General features: G+C 37.4%; 1 protein-coding gene across 6 annotated transcripts in view; it reads right to left on the bottom strand.

Annotated features, from left to right (window-relative positions):
* The window catches only part of LOC133620303 (MAGUK p55 subfamily member 2-like), a 51,636-nt gene that overhangs the window by 23,269 nt on the left and 8,908 nt on the right, over window positions 1-19,459 (bottom strand). For 3 of the 6 annotated variants that reach the window (XM_072915971.1, XM_072915972.1, XM_072915973.1), the window contains exons 2-8: window positions 16,292-16,385; window positions 11,759-12,256; window positions 9,725-9,898; window positions 9,199-9,306; window positions 7,909-8,028; window positions 674-805; window positions 283-385 (exon numbers count right to left, since the gene is read on the bottom strand). In XM_072915971.1, coding sequence (XP_072772072.1) covers window positions 283-385; window positions 674-805; window positions 7,909-8,028; window positions 9,199-9,306; window positions 9,725-9,898; window positions 11,759-12,256; window positions 16,292-16,372 — 1,216 coding nt within the window. In that variant the 5' untranslated portion in view covers window positions 16,373-16,385. Of the gene's footprint in view, window positions 1-282; window positions 386-673; window positions 806-7,908; window positions 8,029-9,198; window positions 9,307-9,724; window positions 9,899-11,066; window positions 11,403-11,758; window positions 12,257-16,291; window positions 16,386-19,459 lie in introns of those variants that run through there. The other 3 variants (XM_061981680.2, XM_061981688.2, XM_061981685.2) reach the window with 3 other exon arrangements.

Below are 19,459 nucleotides of genomic sequence, written 5' to 3'. Positions count from 1 at the left end.
GTATAATTACAATATGATGTATAATAGTGTAATTACAGTATGTATAATAGTGTAATTACAGTATGATGTATAATAGTGTAATTACAGTATGATGTATAACAGTGTAATTACAGTACAATGCATAATAGTGTAATTACAGTATGTGTAATAGTGTAATTGTATGATAATAATTATTATTATTATATAATAACGGTCCATGTATTCAAGTGTTTGACAATTTTCCTTACTTTAGATTAGATTAGATTACTTTAGATTAGATCAGATTAGATTAGATTTCTTTACCTGCAGGAAGAAGTTCAACGTCTTTTTTCACAAAGGCTTTCCTCTTCTCTTCCAGCATTTGACTGGGAATCAAACCCGCGGGCCCGCCTTCCACATGCCGAGCCTGCGTGACACACACAATATTCATCCATGACTCAACTGCCTTATTTACTCAATGAAAGACATGCGCTCACTTGTTTTTCTGAAGCTGCTACATTTGCCATTCAAAGGAATAACAAATACATTTTAATCATTAAAATACTTTATATTTTTTTCATTTCACTTGCTAACTACAGTAAATAAATTAATAAATCAGAGAATAAATCAATCCATGAGGATAATAACGTGAATACATAATAAACACATGAGAGTGCATGGAAGCCATGTTGGTTATAGTCAATGTGAACTTCACCTGCCACCAGTTGACATCATCCTGGTTGACGATGTGCAGAATATCTCCTGTGTGGAACTTTAACCCTGCTTCTCTGCAGGGAATCAGGTTGTCACACGCTGGATCGTAGTCATAGTGACACTTGAAGAACATCTGAACACACAACATGATGATTATTATTAATATGACTTCTGTTATTACTATTATGACTTATGTTGTTATTATTATTATGACTTATGTTATTATTAATATGACTTATGTTATTATTATTACGACTACTCTGCAGGGAATGAGGTTGTCACATGCTGGATCATAGTCATAGTGACACTTGAAGAACATCTGAACAAATAACATGATTATTATTATTAATATGACTTATGTTATTATTATGACTTATGTTGTTATTATTATTATGACTTATGTTATTATTAATATGACCTATGTTATTATTATTAGGACTACTCTGCAGGGAATCAGGAAATTATTATGACTTATGTTATTATTATTATGTCTTATGTTATTTTTATGACTTATGCTATTATCATGACTTATGTTATTATTCTTATGACATATGTTGTTATTATTATTATTATGACTTATGTTATTATTATTATGACTTATGCCATAATCATGACTTATGTTATTATTCTTATGACACATGTTATTATTATTATTATGACTTATGTTATTATTATTATGACTTCTCTGCAGGGAATCAGGTTGTCACACGCTGGATCGTAGTCATAGTGACACTTGAAGAACATCTAAACACACATGATTATTATTATTATTCTTATGACTTATGTTATTATTATAACTTATGTAATTAATCTAATGACCTATATTATTATGACTTATGTTTTTATTATGACTTGTTATTAATCTAATGATCTATATTATTAAGACTTATGTTATTATTATTATGACCTATGTTATTTTTATGACTTATGCTATTATCATGACTTATGACTTATGTTGTTATTCTTATGACATATGTTATTATTATAATTATGACTTATGTTATTTTCATTATGACTTATGTTATTATTATTATGACTTCTCTGCAGGGAATCAGGTTGTCACACGCTATTATATTTATTATTAATATGACTTAGACAGTATGTATTGTTATTATGACTTGTTTATTATAATGTATGACTTATATTGCTATTATTATTATTATTATTATGACTTTTTTGCAAGGAATCTGAATAAGTGAGTTTTCCAAGCATGTTTGTGAAGTAAGTGAGTGAGAAGAAGAAGAAGTGGATGAGATTCATGGAATTAAAGACATCAATCATCAAGAAGCTGACTAGCTCACTTGGTGTAGCAGATGGTGGTTGCTAGTCTGCATCATACTGAAGCAGAATGAGGGAGATTAAAGTGATATTAGTGTTTGGAGTCAGACAGATCTAACACTTCTACTTCTACTGTAACATTACAGTAACCTCTCTTTTTAGACAACTTGAAATAGTGTGTACTATCAAAGTGTACAAAGTATATATACTGTCCACTATTAGTGTGTACAAAGTATATATACTATCCACTATTAGTGTGTACAAAGTATAAAATAGTGTTAACTATTAATGCGTACAAAGTATAAAATATTGTGTACTACTAGTGTGTACAAAGTATAAAATAGTGTGTACAAAGTATAAAATACTGTCCACTATTAGTGTGTACAAAGTATAAAATAGTGTGTACTATTAGTGTGTAAAAAGTATAAAATAGTGTGTACTATTAGTGTGTACAAAATGTATATTACTGTCCCCTATTAGTGTGTACAAAGTATAAAATACTGTCCACTATTAGTGTGTACAAAGTATAAAATAGTGTGTACTATTAGTGTGTACAAAGTATACAATAGTGTGTACTATCAGTGTGTACAAGGTATAAAATAGTGTGTACTATCAGTGTGTACAAAGTATAACATAGTGTGTACTATTAGAGTGTACAAAGTATAAAATAGTGTGTACTATTAGTGCGTACAATGTATAAAATAGTGTGTACTATTAGAGTGTACAAAGTATAAAATAGTTTGTACTAGTAGTGTGTACAAAGTATAAAATAGTGTGTACTATTAGCGTGTACAATGTAAAAAATAGTGTGTACTATTAGTGTGTACAAAGAATGAAATAGTGTGTACTATTGGAGTGTACAAAGTATAAAATAGTGTGTACAAAATATAAAATAATGTGTACTATCAGTGTACAAAGTATAAAATAGTGTGTACTAATAGTGTGCACAAAATATAAATACTCTTTACTATTAGTGTGTACAGAGTATAAAATAGTGTGTACTATTAGTGTGTACAAAGTATAAAATAGTGTGTACTATTAGTGTGTACAAAATATAAAATATTGTCTACTATCAGTGTGTAGAAAGTATAAAATACTGTCCACTATTAGTGGCTACAAAGTATAAAATAGCGTGTACTAGCAATGTGTACAAAGTATAAAAGAGTGTGTACTATCAATGTGTACACAGTTTAAAATAGTGTGTACAAAGTATAAAATAGCGTGTACTATCAATGTGTACAAAGTATAAACGAGTGTGTACTATCAATGTGTACACAGTTTAAATAGTGTGTACAAAGTATAAAATAGCGTGTACTATCAATGTGTACAAAGTATAAAAGAGTGTGTACTATCAATGTGTACACAGTATAAAATAGTGTGTACAAAGTATAAAATAGTGTGTACTATTAGTGTGTAAAAAGTATAAAATAATGTGTACTATTAGTGTGTACAAAATATAAAATATTGTTTACTATTAATGTGTACAAAGTATAAAATAATGTGTACTATTAGTGGGTACAACGTATAAAATAGTGTGTACTATTAGTGTGTACAAAATATAAAATATTGTCTACTATTAATGTGTACAAAGTAGAGCTGCAGCTTTCGAATATTTTAGTAATCGAGTATTCTATGGAATATCCCGATCAGTTAATCGAGTAATCGAATAAATCATATTTTTGCTTAAAAAAAAAGAAAAAAAAAAAAGTTTTTTTTGTTTTTTTCCTGTCCAGCTTCTCAGGCAAATCATGTGTAGATGCCCATATCAGCTGTACAAATTTACTTTACAAAAGAGAAGTGTTGGATATTTCTCTTGTTGCCTTATTTATATTTTGACTTTATTAAATGGATTTATTTTATTATTTGGTGCCAGAGCAATATTTTTGCTTAATTAAGGTTTGATTATACATGTTAAGATGTTCCCTCAATTATTGTGTTTGGCCTAATTGTTTTTTATTTCTGAACGCCTGTTTTCCTTATTGAAGGCTGACACGCACAGCTGAAATGCGTCTGTGGTTGATTGTGCCAATTTGTGTGTACTAATAAAAACAGGTGCGCTCACAGCCCTATGTGCTGTGTGCTGTGACCGCATAAACAAAGTTCTTGTCTCTCGTGCGTTTTTGATGATAATTACACGGTGCCGTTTGAATGGTGGTTTCTCCACGCAAATGTGCTGAGCTGTTTTCAACCTGCCAACAATACATAAACAATATAAAAAGACAAACCACTTAATAATGACGACAACAGTTTTACATTTTAAGAATGCAATAAAATTCATTGCATTCTTTGCATGCAAAATAGTAATCAATGTTCATTTTGCCATCATAACATGTTTGAGATGAAAACACATATATATATATATATATATATATATATATATATATATAAAATTAGTTCAAAATTAATATTCCCTGAGAAAGTTAAAATAAAACTATATTCTTAGTATCAAAAAGAAAACAATAAGAACAGTTTTCATTATATCAAACATAAAAAGTGGATTAGGTAGTGCCTTTAAGGCCATGTCCACACGAACACGGAGAGTTTCAAAAATACATATTTGGGTTTAAAACAATGTCCATCCACACAAGTGTAGTTTCAAAAGTGTCTATGTCTACACACAAACACACACACCTGCTGTCATGCACTTTTTGTCCAATCAGAAGCCTGACAAAAGCAGCAATATCTGACTTGGTGCAGCATTACACCTCCTATTGTCTTTATTTTGATATACTTTAGTTGTACAATGACACGTAAATTATCTTTAAAAGCAGCCTGCACATACACACAGAATCCTGGGAACATTATTAAAGAGTGAATGTGCTGCTAAAAGCCAACACTCATAGAATTATAACATGTTCATTAACATGGTGATGTATTACATGTGCAGTGAAGTCTACATTATTTATAAAATCAGCACGCAATAACGAAACCATTTTGCATGTTTAAGTATCTATATAAAGTATCTATATAAAGTATCTATATAAAACACACGGACGTGCTGCAAAACTGTCATGGAATTATAAAGCATTTAATGATGGATATCGTGATATAGTACACGTGTAATGAAGTATATATTGTATTTAACATCAGTACACACTACAATGAATATATAGTACATGTGTAATGAAGTTATATAGTATTTAACATCAGTACACACTACAATGAATATATAGTACATGTGTAATGAAGTATATATAGTATTTAACATCAGTACACACTACAATGAATATATAGTACATGTGTAATGAAGTATATATAGTATTTAACATCAGTACACACTACAATGAATATATAGTACATGTGTAGTGAAGTATATATAGTATTTAACATCAGTACACACTACAATGAATATATAGTACATGTGTAATGAAGTGTATATAGTATTTAACATCAGTACACACTACAATGAATATATAGTACATGTGTAATGAAGTATATATAGTATTTAACATCAGTACACACTACAATGAATACATAGTACATGTGTAATGAAGTATATATAGTATTTAACATCACTACACACTACAAGGAGGACGCTACATTATGTTTTTTTTAGTTGCTTGGTCACTTTTTACGTGCGAGCAGGGTCACGCCCGGCTCATGGACGCAAGACACGTAAGTTAACTTCATGATTTGTGGTTAAACAAGGACTAAAATCATAAAATAATGTTGCACCTTTCTTATGACACAGAGCAAAAAGTCTTGCTGGTCAAAGTTGTTCCATCAGGTGGAGGTTCCACAGCCATTATATCCAAACAGCTGACTGTCATTAGTGCAGGCGGGAGTGTCACTAAGCACATTTGGATGTGTCTTTTTATTCATGTTGAGTGAAAATAGCAGCATGTTTACATTCAAACATACATTAAGTCCTCTTATAATGTGTTTAAAGGCAGCAAGGCAGTGTTGTTGAGTTTGGAAGTGACATCGTACAACCATCTCATCATCACAAGTCTGCGTGTGTGTCGTGCACACGCATATGCTGAGTGGAGAGTTTTGGATCTCTACACTTTGGCCAGCGTTTGTAAAAGTCTGCGTCTGCATGTGAACAAGAGGCCTACACGTGAGCTTTGACTACTAAACGTAAAAAAAACAAACAAACAAAAAAAATAACGACGCCTCGAGTCAGCGAAAATTCCTCGAATATATTTCGTAATCGAATTACTCGAGGAATCGTTTCAGCTCTAGCACAAAGTATAAAATAGTGTGTACTATTTGTGTGTACAAAGTATAACATTGTTGTCACACTGCGGCCACATGCCCTTCCTCCTGTCTGATGTCTTTCCTGATTGCCTGATTGTGCCCACCTGTGTCACCCTCCCTCATGTGTATGTAGCCCTCGTCTTCTCCACCTGTGTCACCCTCCCTCATGTGTATGTAGTCCTCGTCTTCTCCACCTGTGTCACCCTCCCTCATGTGTATGTAGTCCTCGTCTTCTCCTGTCTTGTTGCCAGAGTATATGATCCGATGGTGTACCTCCAGCCATCTTCCACAGTCTTGTCCAAGTCACTAAGTATTGCCTTGCTTTGTTCTTTGATTTCTTTGTACCCTCTGAAGAAGAGTGATTTTGAGTTGTTAAAAGTTTTGTAAGCTAGTTTCATAGTGCTCTGCCTTCTTTTTTTCCGTCCTCTTGGAGCGCTTTCATTTGTAGTTTTCTTAGCCCTTTATAGTGTAGTTTCTGTTCATAGCTTTTTGTCTCCACTTCATAAGCGATTTTGTTTTGGTGTAGTTAATCGTAGATTGTTGTTTTTTATTATTAGATCCCTGTAGATTTTGCTATCACCTTTTTCCCTCCCTCTGGAGTGATTTTCCGTTTGTTTTTCGCCCTGTGCTACGTTTACTTTTTACTCTAGTGTGTCTAGTCTAGAGTTTATAGTCATTTGTTTATTGACTCTATCTGAAGACAGTTCTCAGAAACTGTTGAATAAAAGCCTGCGTCAATCATTTCTTGTCTGCAACTGAGTCCTCATTCTCGCCAAGACCTAACATTAGTGTGTACTATTAGTGTGCACAAAGTATAAAATAGTGTGTACTATTAGTGTGTACAAAGTATGAAAAACTGTGTACAATCAGTGTGTACATAGTACTAACTTGTCCTTACCTGTTCTCATCTGCTCTTACCAGTCCTAACCTGTCCTTAGCTATACCCACCTGTCCTTACCTGTCCTCACTTGTACTCACCTGTACTTGCCTGTCCTCATTTGTACTCACCTGTCCTTGCCTTTCTTCACCTGTACTCACCTGTCCTTACCTGTACTTTCCTGTCCTCATTTGTACTCATCTGTCCACGCCTGCACTCACCTGTCTTCATGACCTGTACTTACCTGTCCTCACCTGCTCTTACCAGTCCTCACCTGTATTTGCCTGTCCTCACTTGTCCTCACCTGTCTTCACCTGACCTCACTTGTCCCCACCTGTCTTCACCTGACCTCACCTGTCTTCACCTGACCTCACCTGTCTTCACCTGACGTCACTTGTCCTCACCTGTCTTCACCTGACCTCACTTGTCCTCACCTGTCTTCACCTGCATTCACCTGTCCTTACCTGTCCACGGCTGCATTCACCTGTCCTCATGACCTGTACTTACCTGTCCTCACCTGCTCTTACCAGTCCTCACCTGTATTTGCCTGTTTTTACCTGTCCTCACTTGTCCTCACCTGTATTTACCTGACCTCACCTGTCTTCACCTGACCTCACTTGTCCTCACCTGTCTTCACCTGACCTCACTTGTCCTCACCTGTTCTTACCTACACTCACCTGCTCTTACCAGTCCTCACCTGTCCGTGACTGTCCCTCACAATTACAAAGTACCTTTAGGAGAACTTGAATGTAGAACACAGTAGTAAACAAAACATATACCTGATGGTAGTATTACTGTAGTATACATAATTACTATGTCATATAAAATAGTAACTGACACCTGTCCTGCTGTGATGAAGGCACCAGGTGAGACTATCTTACCTGTCTTGGGGGATTAGTTTCATGGTAGCTTGGGAGGATTTTTAGAACCACAGCTTGACTGGCAGCTTGCAGTTCTTCCTGTAGGACTCGAGGATCCTGTCCCACGTCTCTTCCGTTCACCTGACAGGAAGTAATATTTACATCCATCAATATGGAATATGAAAGGTCATTTATGGACTGTTACCCACGACTGTTACCCACAACGTTACTACCGACTGTTACTCACGACCGTTACTCACGACCGTTACTACTGACCGTTACTCATGACTGTTACTCACGACATTTACTCACGACTGTTATTGACGACCGTTACTCACAGCAGTTAATACCGACTGTTACTCACGGCCGTTGCTACCGACCGTTACTACAGACCATTACTCACGACTGTTACTCACAACCGTTACTCCCGACTGTTACTCACAGCCGTTACTACCGGCTGTTACCCACGGCCGTTACCCGCGACGTTACTCACGACCGTTAATCCCGACTGTTACTCACGGCCGTTACTACCGGCCGTTACCCACGACCGTTGCTCACGGCAGTTACCCGCGACGTTACGCACAACTGTTACTACCAGCCGTTAGTCACAACCGTTACTCAGAACCGTTACTCACAATGTAACTACCGACCGTTACGACGTTACCTGTGACCGGTACCCACGACTGTTACTACCGACCGTTACTCACGGTGTAACTTGTGCCCGTTACTACCGGCCGTTACTCACAACAATTACCCGCAACCGTTACTACCGACCGATACTACTGACCGTGACTCACCACCGTTACCCGCAACCGTTACTACCGGTCGATACTACCGGCCGTAACTACCGACTGTGACTCACCACCGTTACCCACGGCCGTTACTACCGACCGTTACTCACAACCAACCGTTACTCACGACCATTACTCACAGCCGTTACTCACGACCGTTACTCGCGGCCGTTACCCGCGAATGTTACTCACGATTTGACCCACAATTGTTACTCACCACAGTTACTCACGACGTAACCCACAATTGTTACCCACCCCCGTTACTCACGACTGTTACTCCCAACTGTTACTCATGACTGTGAATGCTGACGAATGCCAACAATATCTTGGTATTGATAAAATGCTAACACTGTATTTGTATTGATAAAATGCTAACAATATATTGGTATTGATAAAATGCTAACACTGTATTGGTATTGATAAAATGCTAACAATATATTGGTATTGATCAAATGCTAACATTGTATTGGTATTGATCAAATGCTAGATAGGATTGATTGGAAAAGAAAACCTAACTCACTTCTTTGATGACATCACCAACACGCAGCAGGCCTTGCTGGTCGATCATTCCACCATGCAGGATTCGTGCTATCACTAACTCGCCATGTTCCACCTTGAAGGTCACACCCTGTAATCAATAATAACGTCATATTCACCTTCAATGTTCACCCTGAAAACATAACTCAGTAAAAACTACAACAACTAATAATAATAACAATGCTATATTACTACTGCTACTACTAAAAAATATATATAATGATAATTTCATAATTCTAATACTACTACGCTTATTACTACTACTACTAGTAGTATTACTACTACTACAATATTACTAGACATTTGGTGGAGGAAATAGAAGTAAAATTATGTCATTCTAAAATGTGTACTTTGACTCATTTCATTTCCAACCTCTGTGAGGCAATAACTTGTCCTTTCTGTGCCTCCTAAATAATAAAAGACTGCTAGCAGGAGGCGGCCAACAATGCAGAAAATTAAGATTTATTTATTCTGCCTATAAAGCTTTGGTCGTACTTCCAAGTACTCACCAGGTTTTCTCCTGCCACTTTGCGTATGCCCACCATGCGCACAGCATCAGGCGGCGGCTGGAACTTGCTGACGACTTCGTTGCGATGGCGCTCGTGGCTCATGAAGTCGCAGGGACTTGGAGGTGGACTGCCGTCTTCTTTGGACGCCACTGAATCGTGAGTTTCTAGTAAAGACTGACATGAAAACTTTTCATCAAAGTCAACTTTTCGTTTCAAAACTAAACACCCGTAGCAGCTAGCATGCGTTAGCAATAGAAGCTACTTCAATATTTCATATATTTGTCACAATGATGCGGTCTGGAAACATTCATGCTTCATGGCGGGGAACTGAAAACATTCTATATTTTTGTGAGATGGCTAAATTTACAAAATGTGCAGAACGTAGTACTCAACTAGTAGCATCAACTAATATTATCAACTAGTATCATCAAGTAGTAACATCAACTAGTAGCATTTACTAGTATCGTCAACTAGTATTATCAACTAATATCATCAACTAGTACCATCAGCTAGTATCATTGACTGGTATTATCAACTAGTATTATCAACTAGCATCATCAACTAGTGTCATCAACTAGTATTATTGACTAGTTTCTTCAACTAGTATCATCAACTAGTATCATCAAATAGTATTATCGACTAGTATCATCAACTTGTATGATCAACTAATATCAACTCACATCATCGACTAGTATTATCAACTAGTACCGACTGGTATTCTCAACTAGTATAGTCAACTAGTATTATTGACTAGTATCATCAACTAGCATTGCCGACTAGTATTATCAACTAATATTATCAACTAGTACTATTGACTGGTATTATCAATTAGCATGAACAAATAGCAACATCAAGTGGTATCATCAACTAATATCATTGTCTAGTATTATCAATTAGTATTATCAACTAGTATTAATGGCTAGTATTATCAACTAGAAATAACAGTTACTATTATCAACGAGTATCAACAGTTAGTATTATCAACTTGTAATATCAACTAGTATTATTGACTAGTATTATCAACCAGCATTAACAGTTAGTATTATCAACTAATTTTAACAGTTAGCATTATCAACTGATATTATCAACTAGTAATATCAACTAGTATTAACAACTAGTAATACCAACTGATATTATCAACTAGTATCATCGACTAGTCATATCAACTAGTTACAGTAACTAGTATCATTAGCTAGGTATTTTAACTAGTACTATCAACTAGTAGTATCAACTAGTAGTATCAACTAGTAATGCCAACTAATATTATCAACTAGTAATATCAACTAGTATTTGCAGACATGTGACAATGTGCTAATTCATCATTTTGCCAGAGTTGTGCTACCTTATTGCCGTCCAAGCAGAAGCAGGAAGTGAAAGAAGCGAACATTAAACATACGTCAGTTTGCATCACACAAGCTGCCACCACAAACGCGTCGACGACAAACATTTACCCATGAAAATATTAAAGAAGCTGCAGATGCTGTGTTTGACATGTTTCAAGTTGTTCCGTCGACAAAACTTGACGGCGGAACATTATAGCGCCTGTATACAAACGCGGTCCGTCACTCAAATACGTGGGTGTGGAACAGAAACATGACTTCCTATTGTGACACAAGTCTAAACACTGAACAATATCATTGTCACTTTTTTCTTGTTGTTTCCTGTTTAGCGCTCTTATTTTTTGTTCTACTTCCTGTTCTGCTTTGTCCTCTGTTCCCCTGTACTCTTTTCGTCACCTGGTTCTATCTTGTTGACGGTTGCTGCTCTTAGCGCTAGCTCTTTGTTTGCTTCTCCTACTTCCCTTCTCTGATTACGTCTCCAGCCGCCTCTGCGCTCTGGGGTCATGCAATGATCACATGACTTGACAAAACTACTGCAGTTGTTTGTACCACCCCCGATTGTATTGCTTGTCATATTATCTAGCAGTGGATACTTTTTAAAATGCAAGATGTTGCTTTGTGGTTCCACGGAAGTGGTGAGTGGAGGAAGTAGCAAGGTTCCAGGTGACATGAAGGTGGAAGGATGAATACACACCTGGACGTGAGGTTGTGTGTGGAAGGATGAATACACACCTGGACGTGAGGTTGTGTGTGGAAGGATGAATACACACCTGGACGTGAGGTTGTGTGTGGAAGGATGAATACACACCTGGACGTGAGGTTGTGTGTGGAAGGATGAATACACACCTGGACGTGAGGTTGTGTGTGGAAGGATGAATACACACCTGGACGTGAGGTTGTGTGCAGAAGAATGAATACACACCTGGACGTGAGGTTGTGTGTGGAAAGATGAATACACACCTGGACGGGAGGTTGTGTGTGGAAGGATGAATACACACCTGGACGGGAGGTTGTGTGTGGAAGGATGAATACACACCTGGACGTGAGGTTGTGTCAGCAAGTGAGAGAGTTCAGCAGCAGCGTCACTACAATGTGTGAAAGGATCCAAATCACTCAGGATCTCCTGCAGCAGCTCCATGTTGTTCTTCCTCACCGGGGACAGATGCAGCTGCTCAGGGTCCTCCTCTTCCTCCTGACGCACACACAGACACACACACACACACACACACACACACACACACACACACACACACACACACACACACACACACACACACACACACACACACACGATAAATAACACGTTTATTTAGAACACATTTAAAATCAATTTGAAGTTCAAGAATGTTGAAACTTGTCAAAGTTTAAATCATAACAAACTAGAGTCCATGATGATGATGATGGTGGTGCATGATGGTGATGTTGATGATTATGATGATGACCAAGATGATGATGATGTTGATGATGAAGATGGTACAAGATGAAGAAGATGATGATTTTGATGCTGAAGAAGATTGTGATGCAGATTATGTTGAAGATGATGATGAAAATGATGATGAAAAAGAAGATGAAGATGATGTTGATGATGCAGATGAAGATGATGACAATGAGGATGTTGATGAAGAAGATGATGATGTTGTTGATGATGATGAAGATAATGATGCAGATTATGATGATGATGAAGTCAATGAGGAAATAGAAGATGATGATGACGATGAAAATGAAGAACAGCAAGGTGTGTAACAATGAAATATGTAACTGTGTGTAACAGTAAACTGTGTAACAATATGTAACTGTGTGTAACAGTCGGGTGTGTAACAGTAAGTTGTGTAACAATATGTAACAATGTGTAAGTAACAGTGTGTAACAGTCAAGTGTGTAACAATACATAACAGTGTGTAACAGTAAGGTGTGTAACAATATGTACCGGTGTGTAAAAGTCAAGTGTGTAACAGTAAGGTGTGTAACAATATGCAACAGTGTGTAACAGTAAAGTGTGTAACAATATGTAACAGTGTGTAACAGTCAAGTGTATAACAATATGTAACAGTCAAGTGTGTAACAGTAAGGTGTGTAACAATATGTAACAGTCAAGTGTGTAACAGTAAGGTGTGTAACAATATGTAACAGTGTGTAACAGTAAAGTGTGTAACAACATGTAACAGTCAAGTGTATAACAATATGTAACAGTAAAGTGTGTTACAATTAGGGATGTCCCGATCCAATATTTGGATCGGATCGGCTGCCGATATTTGCCAAAAATTGCGTATCGGCAAGGCATGGGAAAATGCCGATCCAGATCCAGTTTAAAAAAAAACCCCGGTCCGTGTTTTCCAACGCACCTATTTAAATAATACATTCCACTTTTCTGCTGCTCCGTAATTTCCGTTCCGCATTTTCCAGCACACCTTCAACACATCCACAATTCTCACGCAGTTGCTTTTAGCTGCTGGCATTACACGACAGGCTCTTCTCACTCTTTCCTGTGTCTCCCTCTCACAGACAGCGAGCGCACCTTCTTACACACGTCACATACTGTCACGTCCTACGTCACATACTGTCACGTCATACGTCACATACGTATACGCCCTCTCCCAGCAGAGAGCGAGGTAGCGGCATGGCTAACGTTAGCTGTGATGCTAGCGCAGCTGCTAAGGTGCGCGCCTGCTCAAGCGTCCTCTGCGCACGGCAAATCTATGCCACGCACAAAATCAAATAAAAAAATAAGCGCATAACAATTTTCGACACACGGACACGACAGAGACAACAGTTTTCGTCATCATTGTTCAAATATTGTGACGTCTGTCGAGACGCTTACCTCCATTCGGTGCCACACGTCCAGACTCCACACCATCAAAATAGTATATATCTGTATCATGAATCAATTTGTGGTGGACCCCGTCTTAAACAAGTTGAAAAACTTATTCGGGTGTTACCATTTTGTGGTCAATTGTACGGAATATGTACTTCACTGTGCAACCTACTAATAAAAGTCTCAATCAATTAATCAAAACACATAGAATCATCATACTGCTGTGATTATATGCATCAAGTGTTCATTCAAGTCTAAGGCAAAATATCGAGATATATATTGTGTATCGCAATATGGCCTTAAAATATCGCAATATTAAAAAAAAGCCATATCGCCCAGCCCTAGTTCAATGATGCCATTTCTGTTTGTCATGTATAATTTTGTCTATTTTGTGTGTATCCTTGAATAAACAGGTCTGTTTCTTGTTACCAACCATTGTGTATTATTCAAACTCCCCTAATTCAGCTGGCTAGTTGTTATCAAGAGTACTAAAACCCTTTTCAACATGATTCTGACAACTAAGTAGGCTAAACAACTTTAAACTTTAATACATGCTCGGATAGGCCAGTATCGGTCAGTATCGGTATCGGTCAGTCTCGGTATCGGATCGGAAATGCAAAAACAATATCGGTATCGGATCGGAAGTGCAAAAACCTGGATCGGGACATCCCTAGTTACAATATGTAACAGTAAAGTGTGTAACAATATGTAACAGTCAAGTGTGTAACAACATGTAACAGTAAAGTGTGTAACAATATGTAACAGTGTGTAACAGTAAAGTGTGTAACAATATGTAACAGTCAAAGTAACGTGTTACTGTAACACCGTTATTTCCGGCGGTAACGAGTAGTCTAACACGTTATTTTTTATATTCAGTAACTCAGTTACCGTTACTACATGATTCTTTACTGCATTATTTTACATTATTTTTTATATAGTATCGGCGAGAAACTGAGAAGATTTGAGTGTGTTTTATTGGAGAGTTGCTGTGTCGTCCTTCTGATTCTTCCTCTGTCACACACGCTATGTCTGCGTGTGTGTGTGGCGCCGGGGGGGGGGGGGGGGGCGTGTCTGTGTTTACTAACAAGACATCATGGCGGAGCCGAAGCCAAGTTTCTTAACATGGAGATATTCTCACTACTTTTCTTTTGTCGAGCACAAAGAAAATAACATTTTAGTTAAATGTAAGTTGTGTCTTGGATCAAAGATCCCATCTACTGCCCAAAACAGCAACTCAAATCTGCTGAAACAGCTACAAAAGCAACATGCTTCGACAAGCTAGTAAAGAGAGACACACTTCACCTAAGGATTTTAACGGAGGGACTGCTAGCCAGGACAACATTGATAGAACAATTGCAGCGTATGTGCTAGAAGACATGCAGGCTATTTCTACAGTGGAGTCACCCGCTTTCAGGCAGCTAATTAGCATGACAGCGGGCGTCAAACAGCAAATGGCCCGAAAATATTTTTCAAGTTCCTGGACACAGTGGACAGTGAGTACATAAACTCGGAAAGCGAGCTAAAGAAGACACTCCAAACTCTGCCTCTGCTCATCATTCAGCACTGAAGGTACACACACTGAGTCAATTCTCTTATATACGGTTTCATTCTAGACTTCTGTGTTTGATTATCACATCACTCTAAATGTATAGACTATAAAGTTCACAAACATAAAGAGGGATCCTAGTGGACCAGGCCAATCTTTCCTTTTCTCTAAACTAAAACTGGGGAAATGCGTAGAGTGTTCTGGGCTTCAGTACAGTGTTGATCTCCTGAAAACATGATTTTATTTCACAATTCCTTGAGAGAGAAAAAACGCCTGGTTAGGCGTGTGTTTAGCAGTATGTGTGCTGTATATAGTGACATGACATATAATCATGTCATGTGTGCCTTCCTTGGGTGAAGCCAGGTTTACAGCTATGTTGTTATTATGCGGTTTGTTACTTATGTATGTTATGTTGCAGCTATTTAAAATAGTTTTGTCAATTTGTTATGGCCCAAAATAAATTGGCCATTTGAAACATATCTTTGTCTTTGTGTGTTGTATGTAGACCACATTGCTTAGCAGAGTTCAGTGATGCAAATGCATGTCAAGTTGATCAACAGATTGCATTATTCTCCAGTGCAATAACAGTACTGAAATGAAGGCTAAAAGGGCATTAATGGGAGCCTTAAAAAAAAAAAAAAAAAGGAACTAAATACTTACTTTTCACAGTAACGCATTACTTTTTGGTGTAAGTAACTGAGTTAATAACTGAGTTACTTTTGAAATAAAGTAACTAGTAACTGTAACTAGTTACTGGTTTTCTGTAACTAACCCAACACTGATAACAATATGTAACAGTAAAGTGTGTAACAATATGTAACTGTGTGTAACAGTCAAGTGTGTAACTGGTGTGCACGCATGTAGCACACCTGAGGACTCTCCATGATGCCCTTCAGGTAGATGAGATCCAGGTCATTGGCAGTTGTTGAACTTACAGTAGTTTCACTCATTACTTCCAAGATACTGTAAAGACATGATATCAACATTTAGTCAGCAATACAGGAGAGTAAGGTGATATTATCCGTTTCAACTTCTGCCCATATATTACAAATATGATATTATATTGATGTGTCAAAAGTACACTTCATGAATAACAACAACAACACAATAACAACATAAACTTAAAGAGCTCAATGACAAATACTCAACAAAGAAAAAAAAAGAAAAAAGAAATAAATAAATAATATTTATTTATACATATTATATATATATATATATATATATATATATATATATTATATATATATATATATATATATATTAGGGGTGTAACGGTAAACAAAAATTTCGGTTCGGTACGTACCTCGGTTTAGAGGTCACGGTTCGGTTCATTTTCGGTACAGTAAGAAAACAGCAAAATATACATTTTTTGGTTATTTATTTACCAAAATCGTAAACAATGGCTTTATCCTTTTAACATTGGGAACACTATAGTAATTCTGCCCACGTTAATCAACATTAAACTGCCTTAAGTTGTTGCTCAGATTAAATAAAATGACAAAACTTTTCTTCTACATATAAAAAGTGCAACATTAAACAGTTTCAAGTCAACTCATCATGCTTAATTTATTACAGCATTTGGGAAGCATTTAGTTGATTTTTATTATGTAAATGTTATATTTTTATCAACATGTGATAGCAGGGACCCTGCCATTCAAAACTAGGCTGCCCCATTACTAATGATTAATGTAACTATAGCTGAAAAAATAGTACAATAGCAATAGGAGAGACTATTCATCCCTGAACACTATGGAGTTCATTTAGGCTTTATGATGCAGTTACATTATATATCAACTATCAGAGACAGAAACTGTTCATTTAACATAATGTCCTTTTTTGCTGCTTCAACACAGCTCAATCAACACAGCAACAAAGTGAAATAACAGACAGACAGGGCTTTGCTGTCCGTAACACACACACACACACACACACACACACACACACACACACCGCAAAATGAGCTAATGTTACGCTAAAAGCGAATTAGCCTTCACCTCAAGCCAGGACTGCGAGCGAGCTGAGCTGCAGTTTATATTTCTAGAACGTCAACGAGCTCATAGTGATGTTACTAGTAGTTGACTTGGAGGTGTTTATTATAATTTGGGGAGAGTCCTCTGCCTGATGCTTACCTGCTAAACGCTAAGCACTGACTACATGCGCTCTGAATACGCACTGCTGATTGGCTGTTACCGCTCTGAATACGCACTGCTGATTTGCTGTTACCCCTCTGTTTGTATCCAATCAGATGGTTGTGTGGGTGGGACAATGCTGGGTGCTGCGGAGTACTTACAGAGACAGGCAGAAGGAAGCGGAGCAGCTTGTTAAGACTTTATATGTTCGTGTGGAAACTCGTTCGGTACACCTCCCAACCGAACCCCCCGTACCGAAACGGTTCAATACCGTTACACCCCTAATATATATATATACCGTATTTTCCGCACTATAAGGCGCACCTAAAAACCACAAATTTTCTCAAAAGCTAACAGTGCGCGCCTTATAACCCGGTGCGCTTTATTACGATTAATTTTCATAAAGTTTCGATCTCGCAACTTCGGTAAACAGCCGCCATCTTTTTTCCCGGTAGAACAGGAAGCGCTTCTTCTTCTACGCAAGCAACCGCCAAGGAAAGCACCCGCCCCCATAGAACAGGAAGCGCTTCACCCGCCCCCGGAAGAAGAAGAAAAAACGCGCGGATATCACCGTACGTTTCATTTCCTGTTTACATCTGTAAAGACCACAAAATGGCTCCTACTACGCGACAAGGATCCGGATCATAAAAAGACGCAATCTCTCCATCCGCACACGGATTACTACCGTATTTCACAGCAACTGATATTCCTGTGAACTGCACTGTGGAACGGGAGCACGTACGGTGAATATTCGCACCACAGGGAATGAGGAGTCATCCTTCACTGTGGTTCTAGCTTGCCATGCTAACTTCCACCCATCCAAAAGAGACCTTTCCAGCCGGCGTCATCATAAAAGCTAACTCGAAGGGATGGATGGATGAAGAAAAGATGAGCGAGTGGTTAAGGGAAGTTTACGCGAAGAGGCCGGGTGGCTTTTTTCACACAGCTCCGAAGGCGAACACACCTTCACTAAGACGGGCAGATAGCGCCGGTCGACATACGCCAACATCTGCCAGTGGATCGTAAATGCCTGGGCAGATAGTTTCGGTCACAACTGTGGTCCGAGCTTTCCGGAAGGCAGGATTCACAGAACTGCTGCACAACAACAGCGACACTGAATCCGATGACTTCGACGAGGCGGAGCCGGCCATTTTTGGATCCCACGCTTGCGCAACTTTTCAATTCGGACACCGAAGACGAAGAATTCGAAGGATTTACGAATGAAGAATAACTTCAGAAGGTGAGCGCTATGTTTATTTTGTGTGTTGTGACATTAACGTTCGAGCAACATTATGTTGCTATTTATTGCTCTACACCATTTTGAATTTTACTATGTTTGTGATTGCACATTTGCGTACATTTTGGGACAGAGTTGTTAGAACGCTGGTTTTCAATATATTATTAAAGTTTGACTGAACTATCTGACTGTTTTTTTGACATTCACTTTAGCGCAGCGTTTTTTTGACATTCACTTTAGCGCAGCGTAGGCGCGGCTTTTAGTCCGGGGCGGCTTATTGGTGGACAAAATTATGAAATATGTAATTCATAGAAGGTGCGGCTAATAATCCGGTGCGCCTTATAGTGCGGAAAATACGGTATATATATATATATATATATATATATATATATATATATATATATATATATATATATATACAAACCCTGTTTCCATATGAGTTGGGAAATTGTGTTAGATGTAAATATAAATGGAATACAATGATTTGCAAATCATTTTCAACCCATATTCAGTTGAATATGCTACAAAGACAACATATTTGATGTTCAAACTGATAAACTTTTTTTTTTCTGCAAATAATCATTAACTTTAGAATTTGATGCCAGCAACACGTGACAAAGAAGTTGGGAAAGGTGGCAATAAATACTGATAAAGTTGAGGAATGCTCATCA

The sequence above is a fragment of the Nerophis lumbriciformis genome, linkage group LG24 (genome assembly GCF_033978685.3).
Source record: "Nerophis lumbriciformis linkage group LG24, RoL_Nlum_v2.1, whole genome shotgun sequence".
Classification (NCBI taxonomy): domain Eukaryota; kingdom Metazoa; phylum Chordata; class Actinopteri; order Syngnathiformes; family Syngnathidae; genus Nerophis; species Nerophis lumbriciformis.
The sequence above is the reverse complement of the archived record's forward strand: the minus strand, read 5'-3'. Positions and strand labels throughout refer to the sequence as shown.